General features: G+C 39.2%; 1 protein-coding gene across 1 annotated transcript in view; it reads left to right on the top strand.

The window, feature by feature from the left end:
* SAMM50 (SAMM50 sorting and assembly machinery component) overlaps window positions 1-18,796 on the top strand; it is a 19,127-nt gene extending 331 nt beyond the window's left edge. Inside the window, exons 2-15 of the mRNA XM_039720226.1 lie at window positions 1,696-1,806; window positions 2,862-2,963; window positions 3,432-3,519; window positions 4,069-4,175; window positions 6,082-6,212; window positions 6,423-6,510; window positions 7,002-7,130; window positions 7,793-7,864; window positions 8,941-9,027; window positions 10,335-10,405; window positions 10,815-10,882; window positions 11,727-11,873; window positions 12,974-13,115; window positions 13,877-18,796. Coding sequence (XP_039576160.1) covers window positions 1,696-1,806; window positions 2,862-2,963; window positions 3,432-3,519; window positions 4,069-4,175; window positions 6,082-6,212; window positions 6,423-6,510; window positions 7,002-7,130; window positions 7,793-7,864; window positions 8,941-9,027; window positions 10,335-10,405; window positions 10,815-10,882; window positions 11,727-11,873; window positions 12,974-13,115; window positions 13,877-13,922 — 1,389 coding nt within the window. The 3' untranslated portion in view covers window positions 13,923-18,796. The remainder of the gene's footprint in view (window positions 1-1,695; window positions 1,807-2,861; window positions 2,964-3,431; window positions 3,520-4,068; window positions 4,176-6,081; window positions 6,213-6,422; window positions 6,511-7,001; window positions 7,131-7,792; window positions 7,865-8,940; window positions 9,028-10,334; window positions 10,406-10,814; window positions 10,883-11,726; window positions 11,874-12,973; window positions 13,116-13,876) is intronic.
* Window positions 18,797-18,846: the final 50 nt, after the last annotated feature.

Below are 18,846 nucleotides of genomic sequence, written 5' to 3'. Positions count from 1 at the left end.
GGGGGGCGCCGGGCCCTGGGGAGGGGCCGGGGCGGGACCCGCCGGGGTGGGACCCGGGCAGCCGCCCCGGGGCCGCTCGAAGGTCGCAGGGCCCCGCGCTCCCCGCCACGACCTTCGGGCCGGGCACGGCACGGCACGGCCGGGAGCGGGGCTGGCGCTGCCATCGGGGGCCGTGTCCCGCCTCAGCCGCTCCGCGCCTCCGAGCCCGCCGATTGTGGCACCGTCGGGCCGGGGCAGAGAGAAGGGGTCGGAGCCCGTGTCGGTGCTCGGAGGCGCCTTTCCTTCCCAGCTCATTTCTGGTTGTTTTATAGAATCATTGATACTGGTGGCTTGGAAGCGACCTTTATGGTCGTGTGGTGACACGTCCCCGCTGCCGTGGGCAGGGACACCTTTCACTGTCTCAGGTTGCTCCAAGTCCCATCCAGCCTTGCCTTGGACGCTTCCAGGGATGGAGCAGCCGCAGCTGCTCTGGGCAATCTGTGCCAGGGCCTCAGCACCCTCCAAAGGAGATAAATGTTTTACTGATTTTCTCCCTATAGAATACCTGGGTCGTTTTCAGGTCTTTCCTGAGGCTTTCCTAGAGCTGACCTCCCCAGGGGGTGGGCTGGCAAGAACGAGGCTGGGGGAAATGAAAATAGAATAAAAGTGGCCCAAACCAAACAAAACCCGTAACCAAGCAGCTGAAAAAACACGGTGCAAAGAGAAGCGCCCCTGGTGAGACTTGGAGGCTGGAGCCTTGCATTACTTGGAGAGGCTGAGGGACCTCACATGCCTGAAATCATCGTGGATAGATGCACAAACCTCCAAATCCAGCTACCAGTGCTTAAAGAAGAAACATAGAAGTCTAAATGTTCAGTTTTAAGGCGGAAGAACAAATGCAGGGAGCTGCCTCCAGTTAAGGCTCTAGAGTATCCGTGACTAATGTAATTTCTGTTTCAGGATTTTTTGCTTGCATTCTCTGTTTTGTGTCCATCTGTGGTGTGAACTGCTAGACAATATTGTGTGGAGACAGAGTGTTTCATGCTTGTCTGAAATTTGTGGCAGTGGTAGAACCTTCTGTCTTCTTTTAACTGGATTTTGATATGCAACAGCAATTTGCTGCTCAAGAAAGCAGCTATTCTGATAAGTCTCCTTTTAGGAGTCTTTCAGGTATAATAAACAAAGCCATGCTGTGTTTCATTAAATTGTTTGCCTCTGAAGGTCAGAACCTGAGTTTCTCGAGATGTATTTGAAAAGGCAAAGGCAAATAAATACATGCAAATAAATACATGCAAAGCAAACTAACATTCTGAGAACACCCTTTTTTATTTTACTGTTTGGCATTCATAGTCTTCTACCTACTAAAACCCAAACTAGAGAAGTGACAGCCTGAGCTTTTAGATTTTTTTAAGAAGGTGGAATTCATCTTTTTACTCAAGAAGCCTGTCTTAAAACTTAAGGCTATTTTTTGGAAGAATGCAGAGTATTTTTCAGAAATCAGTCAATGTGGAAGCTATTTAGCTTTCATTAAAAATTTCAGCAAGTAGTTAGGTGTCACATGTTCTGGTAGTTCCTTTCATTTTAGTTCTCTTTTGCTTTTTTCCCTTAGGGTTGGATGAGCCTGCTGTTGAGAACCACGGGTTTTTCTTATTTACAAAAGGCACCAATCACAAATCTGTGTACCCTATTAAATGCTGTTTTCTTCTATGCTTTCAGAGTTTGGAGCCTCTTCCAATGGCTGGGCCAGACTTTGGTGCCTTGGGAGAGGAAGCTGAACTGGTTGAAGTTGAACCTGAGAGCAAGCAGGAAATTCTTGAAAACAAAGATGTAAGTGCCTGAGCAACATCCTGAATTTTTTTGAGAGAAATAAACACCTTGGCAGTTTTTTCGGCAGTTGGCAGTAATAGAAGGTTGTTATTTTGCTTTTTTATTATACATGAATAGACAGAGTCATACAGATATTTCTGATAGAGTTATTATAATCTGCATAATCTCTTTTACAAACTCTGGTATAGAATCATGGAATTGTTTAAATTGGAAAAGACCTCTAAGATCACAGAGTCTTAACTGTTAACCCAGCACTGGCAAGTCCAGCACTAAACCATGTCCCAAGTGCCACTTCCACATGATTTTTAATCCCTGCAGGAGTGGTGATTGCCCTGGGCAGTCTATTCCAATCCTTGAGAACTATTTGAAACAGATTTTTTTTTGACATTTACCCCTAAAATTATTATTCACTGAAAAGATTGGAAAAATAAGGGAAATGCAATCACTGGACCCCATTTGTACAGAGTAGTGTGGAAGGTGCTGTGATTTTTGCAGTAAAATTGTCTCATGTGATTATGTGTCAAAATGAAAGTATAAAACCTCATAATGGGAGTGATTTTCAGCTTCATTTCAAACTGCACTGCTTCTGTGGTAGTGATGATTTTAACAGAGTTTAAGTATTTGTGGCTTGTATACTTGTTTGATTTTCTTCTTTTAATTCTTTGCTTATGTATAGCTGATAAAAGAAGTAGCAAATAACTATGACTAACTACGTAATTCTATCTTATGTACTTACTACTTGTGTGACTTCTGCAGTTGCTTCTTTGTCCATACAACATTTATAACTGAAACCCCAGCAGCTGCAGTCTGTCAGTGTTTCTTCTGCTACAACCAGTGTTAACTTTGGTGTTAGAGATCTCTTTTCTTTAATTTTTGTGTTATGGGAACAATGTCCCAGAATCTGAGAAAGCAGTCATTTCTGATGATGTAGGTTAGCAGGAATTAGCCCTAGGAATCATCAGCGTTTCTCACAATAATTTTTGTGCATTGATGACCTTGATCCTCATTATTAGATGCAAATCCAGTACTTGTGTGTAAAGATTTGTTGTGTTTAGGTGGTGGTTCAGCATGTGCACTTTGATGGACTTGGAAGGACCAAAGATGACATCATCATGTATGAAATCTCTGATGTTTTCAAGGCAAAAAATCTCATTGATGTAAGTGTTGCAGTGAATAACAGACTTGCTGTTTAAAAATTAATTAAATTTTTTCTCTTTTTCTTGCTTTGGGCAACTCCCTTCAGACATGGGGCAACTCTGTCAAGAACAGGGGCCCCCTAAATAAGGTGTAACTACTGGAACCTATTTGGATAACTGTTTTAACTATTAAAGTAATTAGGAAGCAAACTAACAAAAGGTATGAAGGTATTGAGCCAGATGCTCTGGTTTTAAATTATTTCTGCAGATGCAAGTGTTAAAGTGGTCGTGTTCTGTTTTGAGGGTGCACATGTGTGTCTTTATATACAAAATCTGTGAATATTTTGCAACTTAGCTGCATTTTAACTAATATATCCTCATTATTTTTTGTTAACCTGAAAGACTCAAAGGGACGAGATTATCTTGAAAGCCCCTTCCATCCCAAATATCCTCTGATTCTATGACTGAGCAACTTTTCTCATGCTGTAGGTGATGAGAAAATCACATGAAGCTCGTGAGAAGTTGCTTCGTCTTGGAATCTTTAGACAGGTGGATGTTCTGATTGATACCTGCCAAGGTGTGTATTCCCTTCTTTATCCTCACCTTTATTCTCATATATTCATACCTGTAATATATATTTCTCTGTGTAATATCTTGGACATTTTTTGTGTGTGTAACTTAGTCTTGTATACCTTTATATATATTTTAGATTAACAGGTGGGTGTGCTGTGGATACAAATGCATCTACATCAGTTATCCCTATAAAGGAAATCTGTTAGCATGTGTTTGCATATATGTGTATGTCCATGAGTGAATTTTCAGCACTTACAATGATGACAGTAAGCTTTCCTTAATCCACAGTTTGAAGGAACGTGTGAGGGAAAGCTTGAACATGTGTCCTGTACTTGTATTGCACATCACATTGGCATGAAATGATTAAAGCTGTAATCCTGTGATTGGGTCAAATTCTGCACTCACATCCAAACATCCTTTTCTCAAGCCATTTCCCTTTGTAGCATGGACTTCTTTATGCCTTAACTCAGTTTACAAATAATTCTAGATACCTTCTGTCTGCAATTTTAAAATGTCTGTTTAGAGATAACAGGCACTTCATTTATTTATTCAGGAGATGATGCCCTTCCAAATGGTTTAGATGTGACCTTTGAAGTAACAGAATTGAGAAGGTTAACTGGGAGCTATAACACCATGGTTGGCAACAATGAAGGCAGCATGGTATGGATTACTTCAAATTATTAGTAATGCCTTTTGATATTCCTCTTACTTTCAGTTTCAAGCCTGGCAAGGAAATGTGGTGATCCAGACTTGATCCAGCCTTACTAAGGCTTTGTCAGGCCTTTGTGCCAGGCTTTTATTCAGCAAAAGCCTGTTTTGAGCTGGGGGGCAATGCTGTAGCTTCCAGCTCAGCATGTTAGTTTTTTAATTCTTGACACTTCTTGAATTATTTCTTGCTACTATTTAAAATGTTTCATCTACTGGAGAGATTAGTAAGGAATTTGGCATTTCTTTCTATAAGATATACTTGAAGTATTTTTCTTCTCAGACAAAATTATTTATGTTTGACTTAGAAATTTTTCTTGTTTTTCTCTTTTAGCCTGGTATGAATTATTCTGGGCTGTAGGTTTTCATGAATTCTACAAACTTTGGAACTTGTTTTCATGTGACTCAATTAAGGATGCGTCAGATTAAAATCTTGTATGAACCAATATTTACCAATTGCCCCAGGAAGTACCAGCTGTACTGCTGGTCTGTGAATGTGCTTTTACCAGAAGTGCTGCTGTGAGCAGGTGGTGCTTTCAGGTGCTCATCCTGCCCCCTTTTTGCCTTCTCACTTGCACAGGGCAGCTGTGCCTGGGGCTGGTGGATAAGCCAGATCAAGGGACTCATCCTTTTCCTCTTAGGGGTATTTTTAACCTGGATAAGATCCCGCATGACTCAGGTGATGGTGTTCTGCATGTGCAAGGAGAGTTGGAACTGGTTGAGTTGATAGCTGCTTATGCAGCTCCGCTGCCAGGAGCCAGGTCCACGGTGTTGTGGCCTGAAGGAAACCAGCAGGGAATCCTGCCTGTTGCTTCCAGTGCTGCTCAGAACTGACTGAAAGCTGCTTGGGTTTTTCTTTTTGTGCTCAGCTTCCTCTTCTGTTTGATTTTAATTTATCACAGAGAAGTAAAACTTGTGAATGCTCTTAAAAGCAAGACTCGTGTACACTGATATTGGCAACCCAGATTATTTTTCCTTAAGGGTTGAATAGATTTATTTATTCTAATCCCTTTAATTCAGCTGAATCTTATACATCTAGTACTTCATACTAAAAGCCTTTTCTTTTTATGGCATAATAGCCATGATTACAAAGCTCAGGTTACTGGTTTGCTTCCAACAGCTGCCAGACAAAGGCAGTCAGGATTTGGTAGTTTTTTAGTATTCTTTTTCAATAGAACACACAACAATAGTACAGTGGTGGTGTCTGTGTTGGGAGGAAACCTACTTCATCTTTTCTGTCACAGTGGCAAGAGCTGCCTGAAGGATGCAAGGAATTTGTGTCAGAATAGGCAAAACTGTTTCAGCAGTTTCTGGAGAATTGTAGAATTGTGTTGTGTCACCATCAGGTCTGGTTGCAAAAGGATCTTGGTGCTCAAAACAAAACTACAGGGAAGTGGCTCTAAAGGGATAATTTTCCCTTGCTTTAGTTCTGATGAACCCTCCCTGATAGGAGTTTTTCCTGAGGATCAGTGGGAGAGTCTGCAGTTGCAGAGCAGCTGCTTGTTGTGCCAAAGATTTGTTCTCCAGAGCCTTGAGACGGGCTTGGAGATTTTGCTGGAAATAACATCAGTACTGATGGCTCAGTGATTAAGTCAGTAGCTACTAAACAGCAATAAAAATTGGATGTTTGATTGTAACTTGCACTGTTGGCTTTTGCTGCCAGTGCAGAGAGAAAACTGAGAAAAAAAACACATTCAGTTGCAAGTATTTTAAAATATCGTAATTTCTAATTCTTATGATGTCTCTGTCTTCAGCATATGATTTAGATGCAAGACAGCAAAAAATATTAAATGTTATGGTGTGGGGAGATTTTTGTTTGTTTGTCTAGTGTTTTGGAGGATTTTTAATTTATTTTCTGTAGGTGCTTGGGCTCAAGTTCCCAAATCTCCTTGGACGTGCAGAAAAGGTGACCTTCCAGTTCTCCTATGGAACAAAAGAAACTTCATATGGCCTGTCCTTCTTCAAACCACGGCCTGGAGACTTTGAAAGAAAGTAGGGGATGTGTTTTTCACTACTTCTTTTTTTTTTTTAGTGAAAGAATATAAAACAATTAATAAGATCATCGAGTAAGAATTACATTTATTCTTTCCTAAGGGTCTGGTAATGATGTAGCAGAGCTCGTTTCTTAAATTTTTGTAGTTATTCAGAGCTGTACCTTTAAATAGTTTCCCTTTCAAACCTGCCAGTAATGTTGTGTTTCAGTTTTTCAGTTAATGTATACAAAGTAACTGGACAGTTCCCTTGGAGCTCTCTTCGAGAAACAGACAGAGGAATATCAACAGATTTTAATGTGAGTGTAGCACAAGTGTAACACATACTTCATTTACATTTCAGTTGGGCTCTTGGAAGTACTTCTTTTACTTTTTGAATAATTGAATCAATCATGCACAGGACTTGACTTTATTTGAAAGAGGTCAGTGATTTGAAAATGGCAGAGGTCGTGCATCTTGGAATTTTTTGTTACAGTTCAGTCTCATTTTGGCTGTATAAAAATGCCAGTATGTTTTTCTTCAATTTTTTTAAAGGTATCATTTCATAGCAGCAGCTGACTGCCTCATTTGCTGTATGAGCTCAATTCAAGATATTTTTCATTTGGAATGGATTAATTAGTGCGTATCTAACTCTCTTGGCTGGAGCAGAATTAGCATAACTCTGAAATGAAAAAGGGTTTCTCTCTGTTTCAAGAAGTTTGGAAAGAAAGCCATAGACTCAAATATAAAAAAATATTTTTTTTAATTTTGTAACAATTGTTTTAATGACTTTTTCAATTCTTTATTGTAGTTTCCCATCTGGAAGACCAATCACACAGTGAAGTGGGAAGTTGTGTGGAGGGAGCTTGGCTGCCTTGCTAGAACAGCATCCTTTTCTGTTCGAGAGGAAAGTGGACACTCTCTAAAATCTTCTCTCTCTGTAAGGCTTTTTCATTATAATATTTTAAAAACACATGACTTTGAGTCATCTCATACTTAGGAGTGATACCAAAGGAGCTTTTTGTCTTTGGAGGGAATGTGTTTTCCTTCAGACATCTTTTGCTGTGTCTGGTCATTGCCATGGAGTAATTCAGGAGGCCCAAAAGGAGAACAGGGAATTAAGGGAACTACAGTTCACTGTTAGGCTTTGGCTTGTTCTCCCTCTGTCTCACCTGCTATCTCTTTTTGCAGAATTGCTTTGTTTTGTAGCAGACAGGAACAGTTAAATTTCCTCATCCTAAGCCTTTTGTAAACATTCTCTCCAATGCCAGCTTCTGGTCTCTTGATATCTTTCACTTACAGCTTGCAAACTGTAGGAGATAAGCTCTTTGCAAACTGGTGGGTTGCAGCTGGGCTGCTGCTCTGTTTCTGGTGCATGCCATGTGCAGAAAATATAAACGTATGCGTTTCATGTGGCCTGTAAATGTCAAACAAAGCCAGTCTGTAGGAGTATTTTTCCCAAATCTATGTAGCTACACTGATCTTAGCTGGAGCTGTGCTTGTCTTCCACTGTTTGCACAGTTTTGGAAGGAAAATAATGGTGTCACTTCGAGGCATTCAACAGATATAAGAACCTAACCCAAATTTTTTTCTTCTTTTCAGCATGCCATGGTAATTGATTCCCGGAACTCCTCAATCTTGCCAAAACGAGGTGCTTTGCTGAAAATTAATCAGGTAGCTTAAATCGCTTGTGCTATTATTGGGGTTTATCTATGTGTTCAAATAAGTCTTAATTTATCTAACTGATGTTCATGTTAAAAACATCTGAAGTTAGAAGTTAATCTAAAATTGATTAGGAGACAATGCAGACTGGTAATTACCTTTTCTGTTTACCTAGTGTGCCTTTTAAAATCATGAAACTTTTTTTTTATGATGGAAAATTTTCATTTGTATGGCATTAATCAAAGAGCACAGCCTCTCCATCAGCATTATTTATTAGCTGAGAGACACTATCCCTGACAGTATTTGCACTACACTTTCAGTGGGTATTAATCAGCCCTTCTTTTTTTAACACTGTCATGCACAGACTGCCAGGCTGTAGTCCTGTTGCTACTTACATAATTTCTAAGTCTGAGAGTTAAAAATTAAAGACTGGCTAAAAGTAACTCTCCAAGGCTTACGCATGTATTATTTTGGCTGAGAAAATATTTTTCCCTCTTGTTACAGTCAGAGCCTTTCTAAAAGTTGGCTTTTCTGCTGTATGGGTAATACTTCAGAAGCATTAATTTCTCTAGTGCTTTAGAGGCAGATTTGAAATGCCACTGGAACTAAAAGTAAGCAGCAGTGAACTGTTGTGAATGAGAAAAGTGGTTGTAATTCAGGGTTTAGGTACTGTCATTTGTTAGATCCTGCCTCTAACACTGAGTTAGTTCAGTCACTTCACGGGAACTGAAAATAACAAATTGTGTCATGCCCTTCTTTACCACATGAAATCGTCTCAGATCTAGGAAAATACAGTCTTGATTTTGGATGCTGCATTTTCCAGCTTCGTTCTATCTTGCCTTCATTTACAAAATGGCTTGGAAAGCAATAGTTTGGTTTAATATTTGGAAAAGAAAAAAAAATGCAGCTCATTATTCTGAGGCTCAGAGGTTCATGCATGGCTCAGTCCAAAAATCAGCTGCCTCACCATGCTAATGTTTCTGTATTTCTTGTAAAGAAAAATACTGCCTGTGCTGATGCAGACATGCTGAACTTTTAAAGAAACACATAATATCTGTTGCAACTTCTATAAATTTATCTCTTTGCAGGAGTTGGCTGGTTATACAGGTGGAGATGTGAGCTTTCTGAAAGAGGATTTTGAATTTCAGTTGAATAAGCAACTTTTCTGGGATTCGGTAAACTTTTTAAAGATATTTTAGTAATTGACATGAGGTTTTTCTGGGGCTATTAAACCTATGTTTTATGATTATTTTCCACTATGGATTATGAATAAGATTGGGAAAAATGGATGGAGTAGATAATTTGATTCTGTTTTCTGGAAAATGGACTATCTGTATTTTTAACTTTATGTTCCTGTTGTGCACAATCACTTGAATAGTGGGAATTTTGGAGAGAACTTGTTTCACAGTTAACCATAAAAATTATTTTCCTTCCAGAAGTGATGTTGGTCATGTCTGTTCCTTGTGGTCTTCCTTAGGAGGGATTTTTCAAAAACCTTGGAAGTTTTTGAAAAACTTAAAAGTTTTAAACCTTCATGAATATTCTGTATAATCTTGGTTTAACTTCCTTTTTAATTGAAATGTTGAATATATAACTATTCATCTTGGTATCATAGCATGTAATTGTTCCTTGTGTATAAGGTTATTGGGAAAAAATGGGAAGACTGATTTCAACAGCAGTGATTTAGTATTAGATGGAAATAGGATTTTGAATTGAAATACTGAAAAACTGAAATAAGAATTTCAGCATATCCCAGGAATGTTTCTAACTGAATTTAGAAAGAAGTTTTTTATCACATGAAGATATTGCAATAAATTTTTCTCAGAGCTGAATGGGAATTAAACAGCAACTTGCATCATGAAGATTTAAAAGTCAGGAGTTACAATAATTTCTATCCCAGAGGTATTGACAATAGATGTCACTGTCTATCAGTAATACTTCTATCTGGCACAGAGACAGCAAGCAAATTATTAAATTATTTATTTCAGTGACTTGAATTGCAAAAATTACTTCTTATAGATAAAGAGTAACTCTGTAGTTTATTTGATGTTAGTATAATGAGTTGCAGAAGGTGGTTTCATGTAATTATAATTTACAGACAGGTTACAATTGTACATTTTTGGCAAGTGCTTGTTGGACTCAGTCTCCTGTGGGTTTCAAATTGCCAGGAATAATTGATGGCAGCAGTGTTGTCTTAATTCTAGATGTGAAAGACAAGAGGTGCTGGATGAGGCTGAGTGCTCCCTTAAGCTGTTGTGGAAGTAGCATTTGGTTCAAATGTGCTATATTGACATTTTCAAGACACACCACTGCATAAAAGAAAGAGGGCAGCAGCCATCAAGAGTTTCCTGAAAATCCTGTTGCAAATCTGACATATTGGGTGTGATATCCACAGGATGTGAGCAGCTGCAACTCTGGGAGACTGATGGGAGCGCTGCCTGAGGAATAAGTAGTAATAAACAACTTGTTTTTCTCTCCAAAGGTTGTTTCAGCATCATTTTGGGGCGGAATGCTGGTACCTATTGGAGACAAGCCATCCAGTATAGCTGACAGGCAAGTTTTTTAAATGTTTGGGTTTTTTTTTCCAGTCAACAGAGGTATTGTATATAGAAAACTCTGCGCAAGAGAAAAACAGTAGTAGTTCTGAGGAGAATAAAATGTTTGTAATTAGCTGTAATTGCATGTTCATACTCAAGCAATTTTCATATTGGGCTGGTAAAAATCTATAAATTGCTGTGTAGTAGCTCTGCCTGCCCATATTTATGGTTGCAAAATGGTATTTAACGCCTGCAAAATTCTGTAACAGGCATAGGTTTATTCAGACACAAAGCCATATTGTAACTCTGTTCACTCTGTAGCCAATTTTACCTTCTGATGCTGGTGTTTAAAGATCACATTACTAAACCTTTTATAAAATCACCTTTAAGTGAAGCATTAAATTAAATTTATCTGTATTCACTAGGTTTTACCTTGGTGGACCAACAAGTGTGCGTGGATTCAGTATGTACAGCATTGGACCCCAGAGTGAAGGTCTGACACTTTTAAGTCCATCTCCTCTGACAATACTGTAAATATTAGCGTGTCACAGAGAGTCCTTGTATAAGCTGAAAATAATTACACTCGTTCTCTACTTTTGAGAAGTGTTATGGCTTCAATACGTTGTTTACAGATCAGTTCACAATGGGATAAAGCCAGGTAGTTCTTAGTTAAGCTGTGATTAATTACTAATTTTATAAAATATCTCTGTGTGTGTGTGTGTGCATGTGTGTGTATTTAAACTTGCACACTTCCAGTGTGTCATTTTAATTCGTAAGCAACGTTCAAGCTGGAAAAGTTTCCAAAACATGGTTATAGCAACAGTTCGTTTGATACAGCCTATGTTCAGGTAGCTTAGGGGAAAGATAATCTACTCAGCAGAGGTATTTGGATTGCCAGGAGCTTCCTCAGTTCTATTCCTTATCTGGAATAGAACTGCAGTTATCAGTGGATTCAATATCCAGTATATTTTGGAATTAATAGTTCAATTGTATCAATTGCCCATTTTTATTACCAAGGGAGGTATTGCAAAGGTGGTCAGGAGTAATTCTCATGAACTGTCATGCCTCAGGCTGTTCTTGTGCGGGAAGGAAGAAAAATGTATTTCCCTTGGAAGGTTTAAAGAAATGTGGAGGTTCGAGTTTTTCAAACTAATAGTGGTGAGTTTGGAGTGAGTCGGAAGCAAATGGGAAGAGTTGTAAAGGGTAGAAGTGGAATATAAACTTATGGAATGTAAAACAACTTATGGATGTTTTTGTACCTTTAACAAGTGATTCCTTCCGTATGTTCCACAGTAAATTAAAATTAAAATGTTTATTCCAATATTTTGCCCAAACAGGTGATTATTTGGGAGGAGAAGCCTACTGGGCTGGAGGGGTGCATCTCTACACCCCTCTTCCTTTCCGGCCTGGCCGCGGAGGGTTTGGAGACCTTTTCCGAACACATTTCTTCCTTAATGCTGGAAATCTCTGCAATCTCAACTATGGTAAGATTCAAAAGAATTTTAAAACCCTCTTCTCTTCATATGAAAGCAAAAAGAAGAGTTGTTCTATGTGTGTTCACTCAGAGGCACTTTGTTTATTACGTATATTTTGGTGTCTGTTAAAAACCTGCTGTTTTTAACTTATATATTTGACAGATTGCCAGTAGTTTATTTAGCTCTCTCCATAATTTGCAGCACAATTTGCAGGAAAGAGAGCCAGGAGAGTAAAGGTAGTGTTGATGAACAGTTGGTGTTTGCAGACCAGTGTGTAACTAACACTTGCTATCGTACACCATTCTGAAGGGAGAAGGAAAGATAATGTTTTAGTAGGGTTCTGGTGTTTACTGGGATGAACTAAAGAAAAAGCAGTGGCATTAGATGGGGGTGTGATAGCTGATGGACTCTTTTTCCTCCCATCCCTAACTCTCTTCAGGATATATTTCAGTGTATTAATGTATGACTTTTCAATATGATTTCAGTCAGTTTTAGAATGTGATATTTGTGATATTTGATGTCTGGCTCACTTGATATAAGAAAGGTGACATCTGTATGGGAGGGAGATAATTCAATAGACTTAAAAATAGTAGAGACCCACTAAATCATAGAATAGGGTCCCAGAATGGTTTGGGTGGAAAGGGACCTTAAAGCTCATCTTGTTCTCCCACCTGCCATGGGCAGGAACACCTTTCACTATCCCAGGTTTCTGCAAGCCACATCCAACCAGGCCTTGGACAGTTCCAGAGATGGGGCAGCCACAGCTTCTCTGGGCAACCTGTGCTGGGGCCTCAGCACCCTCACAGGGAAGAATTTCTGTCTCATATCCAATCTAACCCTCCTCTGTCAGTGTGACACCATTCCCCCTTGTTCTGTCACTCCAGGCTTTTGTCAGTTAGTCTCTCTCCATTTTTCCTGTGGGCTCCCTTCAAGTACTGGAGGAGAGAAGTAGAGACATTGAAGTCTTTAGTACTCATTTCTTCCTTTTCGCTAGTAGGTGCTCTAGAATGGGACATAGAGACCAGCCAACAATGCAACTGAAATAGCAGTATTTTTATTCTAGTTATGCTCTCTTGTTATGCTACTCATCCGTTGCTGTTTGACTGCAGGTGATGGTCCCAGGGCACACCTGCAGAGACTGGCAGAGTGCATCCGCTGGTCTTATGGCACAGGAATAGTGTTGCGCCTGGGAAACATAGCCAGGCTCGAGCTCAACTACTGCTTTCCCATGGGAGTACAGGCTGGAGACAGGTTGGTTTGGCACACCAGCTTCTGCAAAGGTTCCTGCACTCCTGTCTGCTTTCTCAGAGGGAGTTGTGCCGTGTGGGTTTGTTTAGTCCATACCAACAGAGACATCTCGGTGCTGCTTTCCCACCCCGCTTTATTCACTTTGGTTGCACAGCTGGGTTAAGACTTTGCCTCCCAAGTGCCACAGTTCATTTACCTTGAGAGCAGCTCTTGATAAGTGCAAATAGCTGTGCAGCATCTTCATTTCTCATGGGGAAGTGATCACTTAAACAGCTTGTGGGGTGTTCTTAAGCCTTCTAAACCCAAATGATTGGATAAATAAATACCTGATTTGCTGTCTTTGATAAATACCTAGTTTAATTTGTTTGCTTGAAAAACAAAAACAAGTTTATAGATAAAGAGAAAAGAAGAAAAAAAATTAATTTGTTCGCAACCAATTATCCTGCATCAAACAAATACTATAATATGCAGTAAAAAGCTTCAGGAAGCCTTTTCTTCTCTGTGAGTATTGTGTGAGATATCCAGTCTTTCATACAGGAGGAGGATTGTTTCTGTGAACAGTGTGAATGTATAATAGCAATTCCAAATTATGGCTTTATTTGGAAATATAAATGATCCATACAGATGATAGATTGTCAGAAAAATTATTTTAAAAAAAAACTTTGTCAGCTAAAACCTTTGGAATTTGGGATAGGGAGAATTTATTTTCATTTCATTAGTAATTTATGTATCACTTACATTGTTTATTGTTTGTTTCTTTTCAGGATATGTGATGGTGTTCAGTTTGGAGCAGGAATAAGATTTCTATAATACAGAAATATTTTACATCATGGAATGAAATTGTGCTTTGGAGATGAAATCAAGACTATAACATAATACAAAATGGTCCTTTTTCCTTGAAATGCAGATACATAGCTGAGTGATTTACCTCTTGGACTCCACAAGAAACTATTAAATAATTATGCTCTAAAGGTTCATTGTACTTCTGATTCTTATCAAAGATGGGAGAGTGTTTGTAGGAGTCTATCTTATAGCTTTTAGTTCTTGGTTTTTACTTAAAGTATTAGGGTTTTGTCAGATACTGGTTCTTGGATATAGTTCACATCATTATAGTTTTATTGGTCTGTACAGCCTTCCCTCCTCCAACCACAAGTCCTTGAAAAAGCTGTTACAAGTCAAAAATTATACCATTTTAATAGTTCTAAATGAATCAAAATGTTCTGATTTAAATACATTTCAGTTATAAATAATTTCTGTTTAAATGCCTAAAATGTGAATTGCATACTGTAAAAATTCAAGTCATCTGTCTAGCACAGTAAATACTAAAATTAGAATTTTGAAAGGTTCAGGGCTCTCAACTTTGGGTGTTTTAATGCTCTCACCAAAGCTGTTGATTTATGTCTTGCAAAAGCAGCTTTTTGTAGCAGTTGCAAAAAGTGACTCCAGAGATACAAACATGTGGAACTACCTGGTTTCTCTTTGTGCCTTTCTCCTGACTTGTTGAGATGCTAATTTCATCTCCAAGTCACCTCTGACTTTATCACTTGGGATATAATCCAGTTTATAAAGACGGACTTAGTCACTACTTCAGTCCTAGCATCTTTGGAGGTAGTTGCATACTGATTATTTTTATGTGTATCAACCCTGTGTGGTCATGCTGTGGGAATATGAACTTGGAGTGCACTTTCCCTGTATCTACATTCACTTTTTTTTTGTTGTTAAGTGTTGGCAGGTTTAAAATCACAATACAAAGAAGATTCTGGAGGAGCAGAACATAAATACATGAGCTGTTAAACTCCTGGGGTTTTTTTTCTGCTCAGCTAAAGACAGCTTTGGACATGCTGGTGCTCTGCTTGAGTTTGCTGAAAAGATCAAGACTGCCATGAAAGCTCATTCTAATCAAGTCAGCACTCAAACACTACCCTTTTTAAAGAGAACACAGTTTTATACATTGCTTTAGCATTGGTATGTGTTGCTGTTGGTGTAATACAGTAACTAAATCTGGTTTAGTAGATAATTCTCTAAAATATGAAGGCTACATACTGGACTGTCTGGATTTTCAGAGCTCTACTTGATTAAACATCCTTCCCCCCTTAGCAGCACTGGTCTTACAGATGTTCAAAATGGTATGAATGACAGAAGTCAGCTGTTTCAAATAGCAAAATTTGATCTAAAAAAAACTTTTTCAGTGTGTTTATCTAACAGATACTCTAGCAAGTACATATTTAACCTAGCATTTTTGATGATTGTTTTGTTGTTATGAGATAGAATATGAAACTATGTTCAGAATGTCAACAAATGTTACTTGCTTTTTCCAGCGCTACCCACATTTTGACATATAAAAGTATTTTTCATGTGAATGTTTAGATACTAAAATACTATTGGGGTTTTTTCCTCGGAGTTCAAAGTTATCTGCATTCTGCTGCCTTAAGAGTTCTATCTTGTGCACATTGTGTTTTACTGAAGGCTGCTCAAGTGCCATACTTCATTATGACACAAGACCCTCAGCTCAGCTGGCTGTTTGAGAGGGCTCAGTAGTGTTCTGTGTTGAGCAGGCCTAGGGAGAGCCCCGAACTCAGTATGCACACCACACACCATGCCCGGCCACAATGAAGCTTTGAGAGAGCTCTGTGGGCATCAAGGGAGGAATGGAAGAAACTGCTGAAGGCTTCTTTTGAGCACATGTTCAGACAGACCTCGCTGTGCCACTCGCCAGAGAATTGTCCAGTTGGATAACAAGAGCAAAATCATATTCCTTGAGGCTCCACCTGCATCACTGCTTTCATACTGGCTTTGTACTAGGTTGAAAAGTAACATTTTCTTATGGCATACCACAAGTGCACAAAAGCTATCCAGTACAGCAAGTACATCTTAATTCCTCTGGAAAAAGCATCTGAATTATGTGGTTACTTCTATGTAATATTGTATGATTAATATATTTCCATTTAAATTTTGCTGCGGAGGCCCAGATACTTAAAATGGATAAGGTAGAAATCAGAATTCCAGTAAAAGCTGCCATAGTGTTCAGTGGGAGAACAGCTTTGGGCAGATCTGAATCCATGTTCTTCATGGTTGTGTTTGGCCAGAGTTGAAAGGATAAAAGGAGTAAGGCCTACAGTCAGAGCTGTGATTCAGAAGCTTGGTGTTTGTTTAAATGGACAGTTTTGGATATCAGTTTACCTGTGGAGTAGTGAAGGTGCTCTTGCTTTTCAGGCATGTCAATGTTGGGGAGAGCAAGGTGGCAAGGAGTGTCCCCAGACAGCATACCTGGAATGTGCTCGTGGCCTCCTGGTTTCATGTGAGCAGCGCTGAGGCTGTAGGTCCCACCAGGCTGGCAGAGTGCCTTCAGCTGTAGTCTTAATTCACTGCTTGCAGCCCTTTCTGGGGACTGAGGGAGGCCTGGGGAGGAAAGGATTGTTTTGGTACAAGGTTTGAAGTGTCTCAGTGATGTGTCAGGGCACCCACGAGCCTGTGAGAAGGTGGCAGTAACATATCAGAAGTATGGGAAATATTTCCATCACCACTTCTAAGACCGTGGGTGGTTTCCAGCTGTTCTGCTTGTACAAAAAAAAAGTTGAAATTGCTCTTTGTATTTGGAAGATCTGGTGTTCTCAGGTACTGGTAATGAGTAAGTTTCTGTAGGGCTTGGGTGAAGGTGGAAGAGGAAACTGGGATGCTGTGAGAATGTATAAGGGGCAGGTTTGCTGCCGTATTAAGGCCATAACTGTATTTGATTTGAAAATACAAGGTTTAAAAATAAATTCCAGTGTTAACCTCAATAATACAGAAGCATGCTTCAGCATAAGTATCTTTGCTGTCACTGTGCCTTTTTTCACACATCTCACTGCTAGTCTTTGCAGAGGTGTACTAAACTAAGGTTTAGTACTTCCTACCTTTGCAAAATACCTGCTGGTTTTGTCAGGCATTTGTATAGAAACAACTGTCCTTGTTATGCCCTTCGAGAGAAGTGTCCCAAGACTATCCCATGTGTGATCAAACACAGAAAAGTGAGCAGGGGTCAGGTTGGCTCTCCCTTCCCTGGGCTGGGTGAGCACTCACATGAAAAAGTGAATTTTTACTGTGGTCTTAGGGGGAAAGAAAACACCATGAGTCCTTTGTAGGACTGTTAAGGAGTTGGTCAGATATCACGAAGATTATCCAAAACTTTGTATGGGAGAGCATAAGAAAATAACCCCAAAATTACAGAATTTGAGTGTACACTATAGTTTGTTCTGCTATTCTTGTCTTGTTTTCAACAGGGCTGGAACTTGCAGCCACAGATTCAGTAGGAATCTTCCAGGAGAATTTTTTCACAGCTTCTCAACCATGGCAAACTTGTTGAGATAGTGGATGTGTGTTTTGTGAGAGCAGTGCTAAATCGCTGTTAGCAACTGTAATGCTGTTGGGTGATTTTACTGTAATTGGGATGAGACACTGTGCTGAATGTATCCTGTGCTTTCTTCTCATGTCAAGCAAAAAATGCAACCCAGAGCCAATGTCTGCATGGGATAAATTGTCTTTGTAAAAGCTTTTCAGTTAAATAGAATACGTAAGAGAAGGCACCCTGAAGTAAATCAGTGGCATCAGTTAGGTAGTACATTCCTGCCTCAGTATTTAATAAATAACATTATTAACCCTACCCCATTCCCCCCCCAAAAAAAAAACAAACCCCAAACAACACAGCAAACCCAAACACCAGCGATCACACCCCCAACACATTTTCATTTATCTGGCAGACCAGAAAGAAAAATTAACTGTATCTTGTCTCTTTAAAGTTTATATCCAAAGTCAGTATAGGTGGTATTATAATAGAACAAGACTTCAATGATTTGCTGGTTTAAGAAGTGGCTGGGTTTGCCTTGCTTCAATATCTGACGAAGAGAGACCATCTATTCAATGTCACTGTTGTTTTGTGATATATCTAATTACAGTAACCTCAGGTGGTCTAAAATTTTGAAAGCAGTATAAGGTGCTATGAGGTTAAAATAAAGGAAGCAACACCTCTATCAAAAAGGTGAGCAATGTTAAAATGAGCAGATGTGGATTCAGACTTTTCAGTGTTCAGCTAAATATCAAAGTAGCAGTTCAGTGCTGAAAATAAAAACAGATTTTAAACAAGGCTTAGTTTTTTAGTGTAATTCTCTCAAATTACACGTTTATGCTCTGGCAGTTTTTGGTTGTTTTTTTTTTTTTTAATGAGAATATACTCATTATTGGAATAATGAATATATTCTTATAGAAATACATAGAAATCTCATCCCTAATGGGAGGAAGGTACCAGAGAAAATTTTCTGGCTGCAGAGGGCTGGTATCTCATTCATCATGGAGAGTTTAAACCATGTAACTGGGCTTGCTCTGAGCTGCAGGCCACTGACCTGGTGCAGCAGCAGCTGTGTCCCTGTTAGTGGCTATTAGCCAGTTAAATCACTGCACACTAACACTGATCAAAGCAGCTGTGGAAGTTCTTAATTTCCTGTTTAGAAGAGCCCTATTCATTTGATGAGTCTTTGCAAGGCTCCAGATTTTGTTTTGGTGTTTCTGAAGTGTAATTTGACTTCTTTTTGCCATGGGCTCTCTATTGTCTCAAACAACTCCACCTCCCTTTTTTCTTTGCAATAGTCTGAGTGCTTTTTCTACTTAGCTGTACATTGTAGCATTTTATAAATAGATAGGACATCAAAGTCGGTGGTGGATGGATGTATCTGTGTGGCTTTATTTCAATTATTAAAAGAGT

The sequence above is a fragment of the Passer montanus genome, unplaced genomic scaffold (assembly GCF_014805655.1).
Source record: "Passer montanus isolate IOZ18808 unplaced genomic scaffold, ASM1480565v1 scaffold106, whole genome shotgun sequence".
In the NCBI taxonomy this organism is placed as follows: domain Eukaryota; kingdom Metazoa; phylum Chordata; class Aves; order Passeriformes; family Passeridae; genus Passer; species Passer montanus.
Note: the sequence above shows the minus strand (reverse complement) of the source record. Positions and strands in the feature narration are given on the sequence as shown.